The sequence below is a fragment of the Chenopodium quinoa genome, unplaced genomic scaffold (genome assembly GCF_001683475.1).
Source record: "Chenopodium quinoa cultivar QQ74 unplaced genomic scaffold, ASM168347v1, whole genome shotgun sequence".
Classification (NCBI taxonomy): Eukaryota; Viridiplantae; Streptophyta; class Magnoliopsida; order Caryophyllales; family Amaranthaceae; genus Chenopodium; species Chenopodium quinoa.
In genome coordinates, this window is record NW_018744633.1 from 6,264,803 (window position 1) to 6,284,235 (window position 19,433).

General features: G+C 34.0%; 2 protein-coding genes across 2 annotated transcripts; one reads left to right on the plus strand and one right to left on the minus strand.

The window, feature by feature from the left end:
- Positions 1–622: 622 nt before the first annotated feature.
- Positions 623–8,811, plus strand: LOC110701322 (CBS domain-containing protein CBSCBSPB3-like). Its single transcript, XM_021878960.1, has 14 exons — positions 623–999; positions 1,212–1,386; positions 1,493–1,625; positions 2,462–2,632; positions 3,064–3,142; positions 3,243–3,356; positions 3,444–3,510; positions 3,611–3,716; positions 3,812–3,870; positions 4,910–5,016; positions 5,084–5,211; positions 6,305–6,387; positions 6,481–6,570; positions 8,340–8,811. Exons 1-14 carry the CDS (start codon positions 863–865, stop codon positions 8,511–8,513), a joined length of 1,623 nt encoding a protein of 540 aa, XP_021734652.1. The 5' UTR covers positions 623–862; the 3' UTR covers positions 8,514–8,811.
- Positions 8,812–9,377: 566 nt separating this feature from the next.
- Positions 9,378–17,535, minus strand: LOC110701323 (uncharacterized protein At5g08430-like). The gene is made up of 10 exons (XM_021878961.1): positions 17,113–17,535; positions 15,362–15,441; positions 14,317–14,504; positions 12,431–13,418; positions 11,947–12,053; positions 11,319–11,378; positions 10,947–10,997; positions 10,507–10,577; positions 10,099–10,317; positions 9,378–9,695 (listed from the first exon to the last, which is right to left on the minus strand). Exons 1-9 carry the CDS (start codon positions 17,253–17,255, stop codon positions 10,119–10,121), a joined length of 1,887 nt encoding a protein of 628 aa, XP_021734653.1. The 5' UTR covers positions 17,256–17,535; the 3' UTR covers positions 9,378–9,695; positions 10,099–10,118.
- Positions 17,536–19,433: the final 1,898 nt, after the last annotated feature.

Below are 19,433 nucleotides of genomic sequence, written 5' to 3' on the forward strand. Positions count from 1 at the left end.
GCAGAAATAGAATTAAATTTTACAAATAGCTAATAATACTTGTGTAAGTTAATCAAACAAGTCAAGTGAACCAACCAACAACTAATATATCTGACATAAAAAAGTAACAAGGACCATCCATCCAAAATAAAATCCGATTCATCGCACAGGATCAAACACTAAATCAAACTCAAAAAGGCATCCATGAAGCATCTAGCACAAGCAATTCAAACAAGCACAATGATCAAAAGTTTCAGATCCATGACCCTCTTTTGTCTAAAGTTTGATGACAAATCTACAATGATGACATTATGGATCAAAAGTTCATAACTCAACACTACAATTACTCAACCCAAACATAATAAGGCTGAACAATTATAATCATAACATTATGGACTTCAATATGGGCCAACATATGGGCCAGACATATTATATTCGAATGTTCTTCCCCCACGTTGCAGGCTCATAATTGGGCCACTTGGCCCATTATTATAAGGTAGCTTAAACTCCACGTTACCCAATCAAAAAATAAATAAATTGTTTATTTGTAAAAAAACGTTGGATTTGAAGTGAACTTTAATAATTTTGGGTGGGAAAAAATCACGAAATTCGAGATTATTTATTTTGGCGCAAAATAGGAGAGAGAAAATCTGAATTCACCAAAGACAGAATTAAAAACTCAAAGTGGGTCCCACTTACAACTAAGGAGAGAGAAATTTTAATTTAATTTTTTTTTAAAAAAAGATAAACCCTAGCTCTTTCTTTCTCTTCTCATCCCCAAATTTGAAAAAAAAAACATTTGACCTTGGAACCCTAGATTGATTTTCCCCAATTTGATTTGTGTTTTTATTTTGATTGTCAATAAATTAAAAAATTAAAAAAAATGAGTTCTTCACAAGTGGTACCACCGCCACCGCCGAGAAGAACTAGTTTGACCCAGAAACGGCAGCAGGCGACGGCGGCGAAAAAATCGGCGCCACCACCTGAAAATGGAACCTCCTCTAAACCCACTTCACCTCCGTAATTTTTAATTTTTCTTTTTTTTTTGGTTGAATTTTGGTTTATTATTTGAATTTTTGTTGGAATTGAAATGGGGTTATTGATTTTTTAATGGGGTTATTGATATTTGAAATGGGGTTGTTGATATTTGAAATGGGGTTTTGATTAAATTGGTTAATTTGAAAAAAGATTGGAAATTTAAGAAATCTAACAATGTGTACGTATGTATGTAGGTCATCTGTTGCGGGAGGAGAGAGAACGGTGAAGAAGTTGAAGTTGTCAAAGGCATTAACGATTCCGGAAGGGACGTCGGTGTCGGATGCTTGTAGAAGGATGGCGGCACGTCGTGTTGATGCTGTATTGTTGACTGATTCTAATGCTTTGTTATCTGGAATTGTTACTGATAAGGTTAAATTGATGTTTTAGTTTGGTTGTTGATTGATTGAAATTTGTGTTTTTGTTGGGGTCTGTTTGATTGATTGTTTGTTTGTTTGTTTGTGTGTGTGGTGGTTAGGATATTGCTACTCGGGTGATAGCAGAGGAGTTGCGACCGGAACAGACTGTTGTATCAAAAATTATGACTAGGAATCCGATATTTGTGACTTCAGATACATTAGCTATTGATGCCTTGCAGAAGATGATTCAAGGTTAGAGGCATTTTCTAATGTCAACTTCATTTCATTTTGGAGTGTTTGTTTTGGTTGAAATTTTCTTATTTTCCGCATATGCAAAGTATTAAGTAGAGTGGAATAAAAGTATAAAACTAGTAGGAAGAAGTGGTAGTGTAATAATGTGTTAAATGCAATACAATTGAGACCATTAATATGAAATATTCTATAAAGGAAAAGAGAATAGTTACTTTGCATTGGAGGGAGTATGTTGTTCCTTATAGCGCATTGTGAAAATTGGTGGAGTACATGAGGTCCTAGGTCTCGTGCCCAAAATGAGGTTTCCAAGCTGGTTTCCTTCTCCCCTGCTACATGTACGGGTATATTCTCCTAAAAATTTATACTAAAAAAGCTTGGATTCTGATATTTGGTGCTCAATTGTGGTTTATGATGTGAACCAAGGATGCAAATTATCTTCTTAAGTTGTTTTCAGTATTGATATGATTGCATGGGTGGACCTTTTTTTTTTTTTTATTTTTTTATTTTTTTATTTTTTAATGAACTCTACCGCGAATAGATGTTTTATGAAGAGAATGTTTTCTCCAAGGCGTTGAAAATGACTGCCTTTAAAAGTGGAGCACGTCCTTTTCCATCAAGGAGGACCATTCTTCCAGCAATGTTGTATGTGTTTCTGATTTAAATCACTTGAAATTTGTCTCAACAATGTTGTTTTACAAGCTCCAAAATGATACTTTTTGTTGATTCTTTTTTTCTGATCCAATGGAGCCATATCATCTATAGTTTTCAATGTTGGATGTCTATTATGTTGGCTATCTGTTGAAATTTTTGTAATACCTTCTGTTACTGTTCAACAGGAAAATTCAGGCATCTTCCTGTTGTAGAAAATGGTGAAGTGATTGCCTTATTGGATATCACTAGGTGTTTATATGATGCCATATCAAGAATGGAGAAAGCTGCTGAGCAGGGTAGTGCTATTGCTGCTGCAGTTGAAGGAGTTGAGCGTCAGATGGGAAACAATTTCAGTGGTTAGTTAAGCACTCCCCCCCCCCCAGCGCGTGTGAACGAGAGAGAGGGCTTGTTCACTTGTTTTGTTCAGATATGCTGAGTTGTCTGTCCAAAATTCTTACTATATTGGAACGAAAATTTTGAGCAGTAGACTTGGGATTTTAAAAGGCTAACTATTTAGGATGATTTTCATTTCATTATGTGCTTCCTTTCTTTGTTTTCTTTTTCATACATCAGTGTCCCAAAGCTCCTTCAACCTTTTAGTTCGTATAGTTCATGCTCATGCTTGCAGAGCTGAGATAGTTTACTAAGTGGAGTTCTTGAGACACCCTGAACTTTATTAGAATTTAATAGGAGTGATGTTTGTCTCTTTGATCTCTTTCATTTCTTTCTTATGACTTTATGTTGGCTGACAATTTTTCAAATGGTCTTTACTTTATCTCTTTTCTAGCACCTGCTGCGTTTATAGAGACATTAAGGGAACGGATGTTCAAGCCTTCTTTGTCGACTGTTATCACTGAAAACACCAAGTATGGATTGACTTAAATTTGCATATGAGCTATTTTGTATTGATATATTGCTTTCTGAGTTTGTGTTTGGTGCTAAGATGTATGGCTTTGGGTCTTTCAGGGTAGCAACAGTCTCACCGTCTGACCCTGTTTCTGTTGCTGCAAAGAAGATGAGGGACTATCGTGTTAATTCAGTTATCATAACAAGTGGGATCAAAGTTCTTGGAATCCTAACGTACATTATTTTCACCTAGAATTCATATTCTCCTGTGTTGTTTCTTGGGATAACTTCCATTTAAGGTGCATTATATTTGTCTTGCAGGTCAAGAGATATACTCATGCGGGTTGTAGCACAGAATCTTTCACCTGAGCTAACTCTGGTGGAAAAGGTTTTGAAGCTCAACGTTCTTTTTAAGAATTGCTGTTTCAATTCTGTTTCTTTCAAAAAAAAAAAAAAAAAAAAAAAACCTAATGCATGTACTCCTCCAGGTGATGACATCCAATCCCGAATGTGCAAATTTGGAAACAACAATTCTTGAAGCATTGCACATAATGCACGACGGAAAATTCCTTCATCTTCCAGTTTTGGACAGAGGTAAGGATATAGGCATTGGTCATTACAAGTAGGTGACGTTTAAAATAGGTGATCTATGCTCATTGAATGTTCCTCTTATTGTTTTTGTCCTGCAGATGGATCCGTTGCTGCTTGTGTTGATGTCTTAATGCTAACTCATGCTGCTATTTCCATGGTAATCATTTTCTTGGTTCGGTTTTATAATTGTGTGATCATGTAATTGTGGACCAATTATTTTGTATTTCCTTCAATAGAAACAACATATTGTCACCTTTGTAAATGCTGTACACCTGCCTGTGAGTTTATAAATTGGGTATGGAAATGGAAATAATTGTAATAACATTTTAATTACTATATTGAGAGTGTTTTGCCATTGTTACTTCCTTTCTTCTTTTCTGAAATCTTGTGGGCATTGTTGTCCAACTAAGGTATTGCTATAATGTCTCAAGTTATTGTATTGATGTCGCAAAGATGCAAACGCATCTCCTTCTGTAGCTCATTGATATTTATCTTTTGGCCTTCATTTTATATAAAAGTATTTGTCTCCAAGCAATTGCCTTCTAGCCTTTTTTGGTAAGTACAAAAGATTGACAGACTTCAAATGGCCTTTGCACTAGTATAGAGGGTTGTACCTGATACATGGCACTGAAAACCATTTCTACTTGTTGGACCTTCAAGGCTCCTTTGAATAATTTTTTTTTTTAAAAAAAAAAAATTAAAAAAAAAAACAAGACAAAATTAGTTCTGTGAAATAACTGAAAAATACACTTTATAGAGAGCACATGTCGTCCACTGATTTTGTTTTTGTTTTTTTGTTTTTGAATTTGTTTTTTTTGTTTTTGTTGTTATTTTTTTGTTCTTTTTATCTTTTGATTGTTCTAAAAAGAATTGCTCTTTAATTCCGTATCATCTAAAATTCTGAATACCTATGCTGTCAAAATTTTGCCAACATCTTGTGGGACTTCTGCAAATCAATCTAAATCAGTATGTCTCGTAATGAATTTGTATAAGTTTGTCTCTTGGTTTAAGTGTTCAGGATTAAGGCCTTCCCAAATCCAGACCTGCTGGTGTATGTAATATGTTTTTTGGGCTGGATATATGTATATGGTTTTAGTGTTGTCGGTCTAGTCTTCTGGTGTAATTATTTTAATATTGTGTAATTACCATTGAGTTTATAACTACTGTTTAATGTTTATTTTCTTACCATTTATAAGGTTGAGAATAGCTCTGGAACTATGAATGATATGGCAAACACAATGATGCAAAAGTTCTGGGACTCAGCACTTGCATTGGAGCCACCAGATGATTCAGATTCTCATAGGTAATTGTTTTCTCTGTATTGTCCTTCAAGCTTTATGGTGTTGTTTTAACAGGGATTATTTTTACAGTGAAATGTCAGCTGCGCTGATGAATTCTGAAGGAACAGATTTGGGAAAATACCCATCGCTTGGTCTTGGAAATTCATTTTCATTTAAATTTGAGGACCCTAAAGGGCGTGTTCATCGATTTACTTTTGGTAAGTGTCATGTAGTATCTGGTTTTAGTTTGCTTGGACATTAGGAAAACACTTCAAATCTCCTTGGTAGCAATATATACTGCCTTGGTAAATTTTCTGCCCAAAGTATAAAACTGGTGCTGGCTTCTTGATTAGATAAAATTATTAAATGGGAAACTGAATGGATCTTCTTATATGAATTTGTGGAACAAAGATCGTATTGGGAATTTGGGACTTTCTGGAAGAAAAATTGGGTGCATTTATTTTGGAACATTAGCAGTATCTTTATCCTCTTTGAAAGTTTTTCCAGTTCTGTAGTGCATTATCATTCCCCGGGTTATCATGTTAAGTCAAATAAACAGTTTAAATTAAGTAAATTGCAGTGCTTGTGTATTTTCCCCGCTCTCTGTTCATTCTCTCTTGATCTGTCTTGTCCATGCCTCACAGCCTATTCCCTTTAGTTTTTTATTGGAGGGGAAAAGGGAGTATTTGAAAAAAATTCTTTCATTATTTCCTGGTGTATTCCAACTCCCCTTAGTTGACGTGGACTTGGATTCATCTTTCTTCCTTGTCTACAGCTATTTTTGCTTTGGATTGATGTTGTCCATGTACACTGCTAAATGTAGCAAGAACGGCACTGTTCCTTTATTGTATGTTAATCTTTGGTGAAGATTTTGACATTTATGATTTTGATTGTGTATGCTATGCATTTATTGCTACCCTCTTATTTTCTGTAACCCCTCGTGTTTTCTGGACCTGTGTCCCATGACAGTGGGTAAATTAGGCATTTCTACTAAAAATATTCCTCCCTGTTGGATGTACTTGTTGGCTCAACATTTAAAGAGTGGACGATAAACCACGTCTTGTTTAGCAAACCTTGCATCAGCGGATGTAGTCATTTGTGGTGATGAGTAGTTGCTATATTGTTATGTGTGATTAATAACGGTTGTAATATTATTTAATGGTTGATGTCATAGTAGTTATAGGGTCATTGAGGTTAATGGTTTGGTAAGACCATGTTTGTGAATATGCAATTTTACTTGATATTTCACAGTTTTGTGTTGATGGAACCTAATTTGACATCCCTGTCCCTTTTCTGTAAAATTTCCTTCAGCGACCGAGAATTTGGACGAGCTTGTTTCCGCTGTTATGCAAAGAATAGGGTCTAGTGACAGTGGCAATCGTCCACAATTATTGGTAAGTTTGTGGAGTTTGTGTTGTGATAATTCCGTTTTGGCCTCCCTTTTCATTAGATGCATGGCTCTTAACATTATGTTCCTTTGATTATAGTATGAAGATGATGAAGGTGATAAAATATTACTCACTTGTGATTCTGATCTCATTGGTGCTGCTCTTCATGCAAGATCAGTGGGACAAAAGGTACTATGTTTAGCCCATTTTTGCAGGGTCAACCTACAAAACTTCAGTGCATCATTTTGAAACTGTATCATAATATCCAGGTTTCCAAATTAACCACTAACATTGATTAACTATAAGTGTTACCATGGGCATGTTAATATTTAATTTTATTTGAATTCTTGGTTTCTAATTTTCCCACTAACAGAAATTGATGTCTAGTAGTCTATGTGAGAGAGGTTTCCGAATTTGGATAATATTTGACACTGCATTGCAGCTTTAGGATTAAAAATTTCCATTTTGCAATGCTTGTTTTTATTGTTTTCCTAATAAAAAGTAAAACAGACATGTTTAGCTATTTAATATGAACAGCTATCCAAAAGGATCGAGAATAATATGGGAATATGTGGAAGGTTAGCTTTTATGCCAGCTTTCTTCTAACTAATCAAGAATTATATGGGAATTTTTTTTCCAAGGACAGCAGGTAAGGACAGCAGGTAAGTTCAGCATTGCACCAAAAGTAATGCTTTGTGAGGATAATCTGATTCATTTCCCCCATTTCCAATCCAAAACTTGAGTGCTGAAAAAATGGCCAGTTATTGATTTTGATTGATGCGATACATACCACTGACTTATGTTGTAGTTTTTTTTTTCAACTTTAAGTAAATTGGGGACCATGCATTCTGGACCAGACCTACGTTGTTACGTTGTAGTTTGTTTTATTATTATGATCTCTTAGAACTATTCCTATAGATTGTCAAGGCCCACTTCACCTTCATTTGTTGACCATGTATTCATCTAAATGGGATTTAGATGCATTAGATAATTAGATATCTGTCACCTTGCTAGATTTGTTCCTGGAAGCCTTGAATTTGGAGCTCAGCATGACCAGATCCAGTCATTGTGTATGGTATTCTGGATTCTAAAGATCCTTAATACTTAAAAAAATAATTGGGCTCGCAGAATATGATTGTTGAAAATGATGATGTTTTGAGCTGTAGCAATGAAATAATTTCAAAGTTGGAAGTCAAGATGTATCAAGCATTCGCATTCAGATTTGTGTATGGAAGCTGCAGATTTGCAGGCCTGTAATGTCTGGAGAATTAAGATTGTAATAAACTCTATCACAGAGAAGCTAGTAAATGCAAATCCTTTCACAGAAATGTTTTGGTAGTGGGAGCCGAGGAGGCAGCTGGGAAGCGGGGTATGCTGGAGGCAGGGGATATGGTGGTCTTCATGGCTATTTTGATGGTGGGGATGAGAAGGGGGATGGTGTGGTTGGTGTGAATTTGAGGACTTGAAGAAGAAGAAAGGTGATTTGAAGATGAGGATTGATGCTTCAATCTCCTTGCTTTGAACCAGAAATTACCCCTGGTCACACTCACCTTGTGCATCAGTGCATCCTGTGCATGTCATGCTCATTTATCACAAAATAATTTTACTTGATTTTTTAATTGGATTCGGAGCAGCATACAATCATGATTTGATTTCAATTGAATTCTTCTGAATGCTTGCTTTTGTCAACAATTAAATTCAAATGAAATAAGTTATGACATAATTTCAAGTTTAGCAGATTTTAAATACGTAGTAAGATAAGATCAGGTAAGCTTAAACAAAATAAGTTGAATAGAATTGACCCTTAATGACAGGTTTCACTTTCCACTATCATCAGGAGATTTATATATATATATATATATATATATATATATATATATATATATATATATATATATATATATATATATATATATATATATATTCTCGGCTCTTTAATGTTATCTTTTCCTCAACAGGTTATAAGGTTGTTTCTAGAGTTCCCTGAAGCTGTCAAGGAAACCAGTTCAGAGACTAGTGCCACTGTTGTTGAGAGATCTAGATGGACATCAGTTCATTCAGGGATTCTGGCAGGTACAGTGATGGTAACAGCTGTTGGTGTGGTGGTCTATTTGAGGCACGTAAAACGCTGAGGTGTTGCATGGAATCAGTACCAGGCTGCAGACATTGGCCGTCCTAACATAATTATACTTTTACTTCCCATGCTCAACTTGAGCTTGGTGTAAACAAATTGATGCCTGCTTCTTTGTGGGAAGTTGTTAGTTTTCCCAAACACGATGTGATATGCATAAGTTTTTGTTCTTTCGGGGCCATTGTGACCTTTAAAACTATCCCATATTTTTTGTAAATTGAAAATATATAAAGCAATCAAGCAAAGCTTGGATCTTCTGACATCTGTTACTACTCATGGTGGTTCACCTTACAGAAGTATGACTTTCCTTTTTGGTTGGTAAAATTAATAAAATTTTTGTAAGTTATGTACAATTGTTCTTGAGTCTTCAGAATAAGCCTCTGCCAACATATTGTTATCAACATTTAACAAAGTGCATATAAACGATGTTACAGTATAATGAAATTGTCTGCTCATTAAACTGTTACTTCTGGATCTTATAGCTTCAGAATAACTTTCTGAACTATTGTGAGTATTCACTCTGGTAGGAGTAATCCCAAGGCCGAAAATGAGTCTTATAGCAAAATACTCGCTAACTATAATAAAACAATAGTTCACTGTTAAATAGAGACATAGTAACCATGAAAGCTAAGCTATCTTCAACTTATCACCTACCCTAGCTATAGGGAGCAAAAGCTTATCTAAGAAATCAACAAATATATTTAGCCTTTGATAATGCAGACAGATAAAATGTAAACTCCTTATAACTGGCATTAATCAGTATTACTGTGTAGTTGCATAACGAAAAAGGCTCCATTTTTCTGCCTAAATTAGTGATGTTCATATCATTCACCGAAAAATCACACAAGAGCAAATAGATCAAAACTAATCTGAAGCTTTACGAGAATGAGTTCATATCATGATTAATATCATAGTTCAAAATTCACTAGAGTTTGCCATAACATATTAAGTTGTTTCATTGTATCATCAACAATTAAGTTTTAGCTCACTTATTCATCTTAAGAACAAGCCATGAACTTAATACAATACGGTTTCTACAATAAGGTTTCTGCTGTGAATTTTCTGTATTTACAGAAAACAACTTTACCAACCGAAAAAACAAAAACTTCTAAGAGTTGTATTGTAATCGTCTGCAGGCTTGTAGCATACTATATCAGGTGGGTTTCAGATATTATTTCTGTATCTGTCACGCAAGGAAAGAAAATCAGTCAGCTTCAACCCAGCATTTTCATAATCCATACAAGAAATGGGCAAACATTATGAGATAAACAAAATGCTCTATATCAATTAAGAAATTATTACTGTAACAATCTAACAGCAAACTAAGTCTTCAGGTTTTATGGCCTTGAATCTACATGATGAAGCAGCGGATTCTAAAACTATTTTGGGTAACTACTCAGCTAAAGAAGCATAAATTATTAGCATTTTTTTATTAATGCTCGAAGAAGAGTTACGAGTATTAACAAAATCAGGCCAGTGAGAATCATCTAGCAAGATGTTATTACATCCATTCAATTGGCATAAGATCTATACCTAAAGAATCATTCAATCAAGTTCAGAATAAGATTTAGCATTGTTAAAGTTACCTAGGGTCATGGAGTACCAATTACGCTGGAATATTCTCATTGCCTCCAGAGTTTCCACCGGGAATTACTTGAGTGTTAGCATTTCCGGAATTATCATTATCCTGAGTCTCCTCATCAGGTTTGATTACATCTGCAATTACTTTAGGGACCTCATTTAGCAGGCGCGACTGTTCTGCCTCTGACTGTAGCAGGTCTCTCCTTTGACGAGATTCAAATAATGTAAAAGACATCAAGGTTAAGGATAAATACTTAAACATAGTAACTATGCATGCAATTGCACACGAACATATTGGTGACTGTATCAAAGAAACATCCAAAAGCAGATTGATGTTGCACAAAAATTTATTATCGAAACAATTGGGGGGGGGGGGGGGGGGGACAATCACAATTATGACTTCTAAAGGATATTCCTGTCTCCGTCCCTTTTCATTTGCTAGATCAATGCGATTCTTTAGGATAGACAGTTCTCTGGAGATCCACTGTTGGATATTGCAAAGAAAACAAAAAATTAGAACAGGTAAATCAAATTAACTCAGGAAGAATCAAAGCATGGTCCCAGTGTAGAGCAGTCAATGCTCAAATACAAGAGATCTATATGCAAAGAGATTATAAAATATACAAGAGAGCACCATTATTCAATAATAGCAAATTTCCCTTAACCCCCGCCATCCAAACACCATAATTAAGAGATTATGCCTGTGCCTTGAGAAATGATTAGGGCATAGATAGCACCTTGACAATGTTGTATGCCAAGGACTACATTAAGAGATTATGCATGTGCCTTGAGAAATGATTACGAAAGTAAGCCGAACAAAGTACATTCCAATATTAGTAATAGAATTACTCACATATTTTGTAATATCTTCATGGATTTCTTTTGCTTTCTTCTCAAGCTCCACCTGTTTGGATCAATATATTTTAGTCAAGAATTACGCAAGAAATTTCACTCTCAAACAAAATCACCAGAAAACTTCAGTTGCAGAAGGAAAAATGAGATACCATGCAGCCCTTATTAGTATATTTTAGCAAAGCATTCAATACAAAATGTTCTGCTATTTCTGGTCAGCTATACATTATTACTTGAATAAGTTCAATTAGAAAGAAAAACCAAATGGTTATCCCATTATATTCATTACCAAACTTTCAAGACATTTTTTACAATATCTTATACTTATTATAATAGTATTCCTTGGAGTTCTAGTAAAGCTGAGAGAGCTTACAACAGTAGGCCTAGGAATAAGGCCATTGTCCACTTTCTGACGCAATCCTTCACAATCTTCCTGCATATGACAAGCAATTCAATGCTAACAGTTAGTGTTCCTACTCTGAAATACGAAAACAAACATATGAAAGGAAATAGAAGGCAAAGGGTAACTCCACCATATTAAAGGGAAAAAACAAGAGAACATACAATCTAATGTTAGATGCATATAAAAAGAGCTACATATATCACAGGAATGAATAGGGAAATGGGAAAACTAATGTAGTACGCCAAAGACATGCAGTTCCTGCATGCTCATAAAGATTTAGTAGGATGTCATATACCCACCTAGTCAAGGTTCATTTTACACTTTGTTGAGAATAAGCTCAGATTTTACAAAAAACATCAAATTAGCACAAAGATCTAAATTAAGGGCAGTAACATGACTAACATATTAATGCAGGCAGAGGAAGAAGGTAAAGTAATATTTTTATGCATTTTTAAAAGGTGACAAAAATATTATTCAAATTTTTATCTGAAAATTACGTCACATGTTTGTAAAAAAGAACTAAAGATCAGCAAATTTACTACAATGAGTCATTACACATCCATATTATAATATTAGGAGTATCTAATTGATCAAGTACCTCAGCTATATCATCATTTGATAGTAAGCGAATAGGAACATCATTAGCTAGATTAGATACTTGAAGAAAAACCTTTCCATTGTTCTTATCACCAGAGTTCGAGATTCCTACAAAGGTATAAAAGGAGAAAAAAAAAAATCAATACAATAAGCAATTGGGATAGATAAGGAAAGCATGAAGTCAAGTGCTAACTTCCCAGTTCCCACCAGTTTGTCACAAGAGGAACAGTTCAACAGATATAGAAACATGAATGATCACTGTAGAGTTAAATTTATTTGAAGAATTTTGTGTCATAAATGACAGCACTGTAGTGTCCTGTTATTATGCTTTGATACTCATGTTGAACAGTTGGTTGGAAAAAATAAACGAAGCACAAAATATGTCGAAAGTATATATAGGTTAAAGAAACAAATTACTAAGGTTAATACCATATCCAACCATATAGTTTACACATCACTCATCATCATCATCTCATATTCATTACCTTTTACTGGAAGGAGTTGATATGGACGCCTTGCATCAAATGGTTCTGACTTGACTTTCACGAAGCTTCCCACCACTTTGCTTTCAAATGTTTCACGCTGCTCCAACAACTTTTCCACTAAACACCTCTTCAAGTAAACGAGCTTCATATTTTGTGGAGTTATAGTTGCAAATTGACTATAAATAACTTGAGCAACAACAATTGGTTTTTTAGGCTCCTCAATCATCGCCTCTTTCTGTTGAAACTTTTCCATAAGTGATCCTTTATGCTGAAAAGATCCAAGCTTTCTCCACCAATTCTTCTTTATGGGTAAGGAGGCCTTTTCCTCCTCACAGCCTGAACTATATCCTTCACCTTCTGACTTCTCTAGGTTTTCAGAAAAATGACCTTCTAAAGCATCATTTATTTTATAAATGCTAACTGATTTTCTTCCTATTAAAGGTCGCAGTCGTACATCACAAAGAACCTTCTTCTTTTTGTCTGGATCAAACAGTTTATTTTCATGTACATACTTATTGACCATTGAAGCCACGTCATCCTGAGATAGCTTCTTGCTCGTATCTACTCCAATAGATTCAAGGAATGTTATAAGAACTTTGGAGGCCCAACCTACAAACTCAATTCTTTTAGGACCTTTGCGCCTTCTTGGCAACTGTTTGGGTTTCTTTTTCTTACTAACTATTACTGGCTTTACAGCATTATCACCAGCACCATCACCATCACCTTCACCTTCACCATCGCTGTCATGATCATCATCAGATGTCAATTCTTTATTGTCTTCCTCTTTGACAGATTCATCTGAGTCAGAGTGATGCAACGGCCGATACTTATGTGACTTATGAGGTTTGTCCCTGTCATCATCCTTCTTTATTTGGACATCTGCATCATGCAGATCTTCTAAGGTCAACCCTTCCTTTTCCTTAACAATATCCCAGTATTCCTTGAAAAGGCCTTCATATGTTTCCCGGTCTTTGAAGTCCACCTTTTCCTGTAAGATATAAATAAACCAATTAAGTAAGTAACTATACAGGCCACAAATTTAATTTGATATTCATCAAGTTAACCAAACACCACTTGACTCTATTACCAGTAATCAAGAAAACTAGATGGACCATTTCAACATTAGAACACACAAAGTGGCCACAGGAAATAAATTCATTAAAACTTTGAAGCAGCAGAGAGCTGGAATAGGCAGGTACTGGGGTAAAATATAAAAGGATAAATTACTTTCAGATTTTGAAACCAAAACAAGGTACAAATTAAAGATGCAGGACACACATTAAACACCTGAGAAAGAAAAATAATTTAGGGAATAGGAAGCAGCATATATGAGTATGAAGATCTGAAATAGCCTTCGTCACCAAATCTTCATAAGCCAATTACGGAAAAATTCTAACGCTATCACTAATCTGAGAGCACTTAATCTCATCTGAATATGATTATAGAGAAAAGGAGATCAACACAAGCATCTATAAAGAAATATTATGTAAAATAAATTACAAAATGAACTTATACAAATTTGCCTCTATCAATTCATATAGAATTACTTGACGCTATTGACATCATCAATTCCAACATGAACTCTACGCCCATAGGTGAGTCTCATGTCCCGGTCACAATAAGGGGAGTTGTATTCAAAGTATAACCTTGTCCACATTAGAAGGCGTACACCAGGGGCCAGGATAAGCACCTAGTTGGTAAAAGAATACAGGGCATCCCCATTTTCACCCCAACATTTATGTCCAAATATCAAAATATAATATGTGGAGTAGCTGTTTAATGATACATGCATCAAGTAGATAAGAACCTGCAAGTATAAGAGATTTAACAAGGTATACATCAAACTATAGATTTCATACAGCACTGATTTACAAAGTACCCCATACCCCATCTGAGTCAACATCCACGCCTTCTTCTCCGAGTAATGCAAGTTTGAGGCAGTCATTGCAGAACCCTTTACCGCCTGCAGTTTTTGCAAATGCAGCATCCTTGAAGCAGCTTTGGCAAACAGCATTCGGACAGAGGAAACACTGGTACTTTGAGTTTCTTTTGCAAACAAGGCAATTATGCCATCCTGAAAAGAAGCACTCATCATTTGTCAAGTTTACTTGCTTGAGCTTTTTGACAATGCAAAAAACCAAGAACACCCTATAATTGAGACGAGTAGAATAATGGACACAGGATATCATCGATGGAAATGCAGAATCTGCCTCAACCTTTAGGCCTAAGATAGCTAGATATACTATCTTTCGGTCTTTCCTATCCAAAAAACAAAAAAAAAAAAAAAAAAAGAGTTTAAGGAATTGCAGGAGCACCTTGGCATATCAAACTGTTAGCTAGAAAAGTCTTCAACTTGATCTTATGGAAGGCTAAAAAAAGTGCCAAAAGTAGAAAAACTTTCAAATAAAACTAACGCTTTACTATTATTTATTTAAAAAAGACGAACTTGTGCATTTGCTGCTAATTGGCATACTTTCTCCCTCCGTCCTGTCAAAATGTCCACCACTCCAATTCGGGATGTTCCAAAATAATGCCCACTTACTAGACATGACAAATTCTGTTAAACTTCCAATACTACTTTTTTTTTGGCTATTGTTAAAAAAAAAAATAAAGTGAAGAACATTGGCTAGTATAACACAACTAAAGAGAAGTGAAATGATCTTTCTTACCCTTTCTGAAAATTGTAAGTGGTCGTCTTTTATTTTATTTATTTTTAAATATGAAACAAAGGGAGTAACAATTTTAATTAGATGATGAAGATGGTCTAACATTTAAGATTGGCATGCAACACTGGCATTTATCAATAAATAATCAATAAACATGAGCTCAAAGGCATATATATAAAGTTGATGTCTAAGGAGACCAAATTTGGACCCTAAGATAGCATTACTAATGGCACAACACTTTGTGAAGATTCATAGACAGATTTACCACAAATCCATGGATCATCAGTATCTTCAGTTGATTCTTCTTTTCCCACACATTCAGCGTGATAAGATTTCACACAACCCCTGCAAAATCAAACCAATCACAAAAATAAGGAACTTAGCAGACATGAAAATGAAAGGATAAAACAAGGCCACATCCACGGTCCAATTGTCTGATAGGTCAAACGATACAATCATACAATACACATTTTTGAGACTATTAATCAACAGAAAAGGTCATTGTTATTTATCATTATCATCTTGAAAGATAAATAATCTTGAATTTCAAAGAGTTGAAAGTTCAGTATAGTATAACATTTTCTCCTTTTCAAATCAAAACAGAAAATTACTTCGTATAACATATCAAAAGTAATATACTCAATCTTGCAGGAATCCCTTATTCCATTGATGACTCAATCGTCACCAACTTATGTTCGAAATACTACTTCTTCCGTCCCTTAAAGAATAGTCCACATTCTTCATTAAAATGGTTGCCCTTAACTAATGTCCACTTCAAATGCACAAAAAAAATGACAATTATATAAGGGATTGGGGCATGTGCAATGCAGGTGGTAATAAATTTTGGCAGATAGAATAAATTTAGGTGAAATTTTGTGGCTCTTTGTTAAGCCCTTTCTGCTATTGCAGAAGCTGCAATTAAGCCCAGAAACAAAGGGATCTTATACAAATATTTCTTACTGAATAAATTTTTATACCAAAGTTTTTGCCTAATTATACTTCTTAATTATATTAATTTCATCAAGTATTCTGGAGTTTTATATGTAGGGGCTAGTTTTTTTTTTTTTTTTGAAAGAATATGTAGGGGCTATTTTATACTATGTTGAAAAAAAAAAAACAAAAGTGTATAAACTAATACCACCTGCAGTGCACGTGCAACTAACCCCAGTTTCCTCATCTAATGCTTTAATCATTCATCTTCCCCATTTTTTTCTTCTTGTTTTTATCATTTATTTTTATTTGGATGTGGGTCAACAAAGCCACAGAGTGGCAGATTCTCATTGACTCTTCAAGTCAAGGAACTTGGATTTTATGTCCAGACAATCTTTCTCAAACCCGTCTACATCAATGTCCTTTGCGGCCTTTAGATAAGTACACCAATTAATTTAATTGCAGAAAAATAGATTGCGGGTAGTATAAAACCAAACCCGTCTACATCAATGTCCTTTGTGACTCTATATAAGCTGAATAATTTATTTCAACTGAATAAATAATTTCAGGGGAAACGGATTATCTTTCCCTGTTTTCTCTCCTTTATTTCGCTTTACCGCACCAAGAAAAAAAAAAACAAAAAACAAAAAAAAAACTTAAATTTATTAATTAGATTTTATTTATTTATTTTATTGGGGGAAGCATGACTCAATTGCTCACCTACTCATAAATCACAGTGAAAAGGTCAAAACAATTTCGCCATTAATAAAAAAGGCATGACAAAGGCACAAAATTATTGAACCCCAATTTAACAAATAGTTACAAAACCAAAAAAAAAAACATATACCCAGCAAAAATAATTAAGAAAAACAAGCAATTTAAAGATTTTTAACAATACCCAGAAACAAAAATTCATAAAAAAGATGCTACATTATTCCACAAACTTTATAGAAGTATAACAAGTAAAAATCAAGGGGAATTTTTATTTATAAAAAACCCAGAAAACCCCAAAAAGATGCTACATTGGACGAACAATTAATGATCAATAAACAAAAATAACAAAAAATTAATGGAAAAGATTCATACTTGTAATCACAAACCATCAAAAGACCACCATCTTTGCAAACAAAGCAGTAATCTTCAGACTCAACTTCTCCTCCTTTAATTGGTTCTTCAATTATCTCCTTTTTCGGCTTGCTGATGTTATTCTTTCTCTTCCTCTTCACCATTGTTGATTTTAGAGAGAGAAAAAGAGGAGAGAGAAATAAAGAGCAGAGGAGAAGGAGGAGGACTGAATGACTGATGTTGTATTTGTGAGGAGTTTGGTGGTTTATTTAATTGCTGTAAATAATACATGTAACAAATTACTCTGTAACACCGTAATACATAAATAATACTACCTCGGTTAATTTTATATTTTTTACTAGTATTAATACTATCTCGGTTAATTATTATTTTTTCTACTAGGAAATGTTTTCTCCGTCTTCCTAAAATTGCAACAATAAGATATTCCGCTTTTTTTTTAAAAGCGTAATCTATATATGAATTAGAGTATTTATAACAATTAAATAAAAGTGATATGGAACGAATTTTATAAGTACTTAGAAAAAAATAAGTATATACTCGTACTATGTGTATGAATAGTGTTAAAACTCAAAAGCAGTATTTAAGTAATGGGATTATGGAAATAACAAGGGGAGGAAAGTCTTATGTAGTTATGTATATCAGACTATATGCTCCTTATGTTGGTTTTGTCATAAGAGGGAAGTAACGCCCCCAATATGGATTGACATATGGCTTGGGATTCTCTCCCTTTGATTATTGTGATAAAATATTGGTTTAGGTAATGCCGATTGGTTACCTTTTTAGGAGGAATATTTCCTTATTTTATGAGGCTATGGATTTTTTTTTTTTTTTTTTTTTTTTTTTGAAACAGCTATGGATTATTATTCATTGTATTTTATCGATTTTCATGATTTTATTCAATAATAAGGAAATGTTACCTAAATTGAACAACAAAAATGGGAAGCATTTTTTTTTTCCTTTCCTTTGATGAAGATGGTGTGACAAACTGACAATATTATGTACTCGTATAAAAAAAAAAGTTGTATTTTGTAACCTGCGTGTATAAGAAAGTAAAGTAAAGTTGTTTAAACTGTTTTTTTCCAAAAGAGCCGATAATATCGTTGCCTGCTTAACAAAATGGGATACTAACGGTAACTACTCACGTGAAAAGAGACGGTGAAACCGCTGCCCACTTAATTGCAAGGTGGAATACTAGAGCATCTCCAATGGTTTAATTGTAAGGACTTGCTTGCAACCGGTGAAACCGCTGCCCACTTAATTGCAAGGTGGAATACTAGAGCATCTCCAATGGATTAATTGTAAGGACTTGCTTGCAATTAAAATAAAAATATCTAGCTACATACTTACCATTGGAGAACAAAAAATTAAGCAACATGCAAACTACTGTAGCCCAAATAAAGAGCAATTAGAGCAACTCCAATGGTAAGCTAATTGTGAAATTAGCTTGCCATGCCACCTAGGATTGCAAAGCTAATCTACCTTGTAGCTAATTAATCCCACAATGGTTAAGCTAATTTTCAATATTTTTTTTTTTATTATTTTTTTTAATTCCCACAATTTGCTAAGCTAATTAGCTTAGCTAAGCGAATAGCTTTGCCCAGCTAATTTGGTAATGCAATTCCAATGGTTAAGCTAATTATTTATTAGTTTCATAAATTGCAAGCTAGTCCTAATTTTACACTGTTGGAGTTGCTCTTACAATGGTTGGCTAATTTATTTAATAGCTTGGCATGCCACATCATCTTCTTTAGCTACAACAATTCAAGCTATTTATTGCTCCAATGGTTAAGTTAGTTGTAAATTAATTTATTTTTAAATTAATAATACTAGATGAAGCCCGTGCGATGCACGGTTTGTTTGAATTTTTTAAAATAATATTTTTACATATATATTTATGTGCTAAAAATTGTTAAATATTTAGATAAAATTCCTGATATTAAAAGATAATATTTTATATTTAATTAATTTAAACTGGATAATCTCATTCGCTAATTTTTCTTACGTGTCAGTTAAATTATTTAATTCTAAAAGAAATTAATAACCTCGTATTTAATTGGCTACCACTAAAATTTATTATCCTACGTGGCGTGCTGAAAAAATTAAATCCTACGTGATTCTCTAAAAACTCGTGAAAAAACTCCCCTTTATATATATATACTAGATGAAGCCCGTGCGATGCACGGGTCGTTCTATTTTTTTAAAAAACTATTTTCATATTTATGTGATTACATTTGTTATTTTATTAGTTGTACACTTGTACGTAATATATCATTTTCTCCGTATTTGTTTTAAAATATTAGATAAAATTCATAATCTCAAAA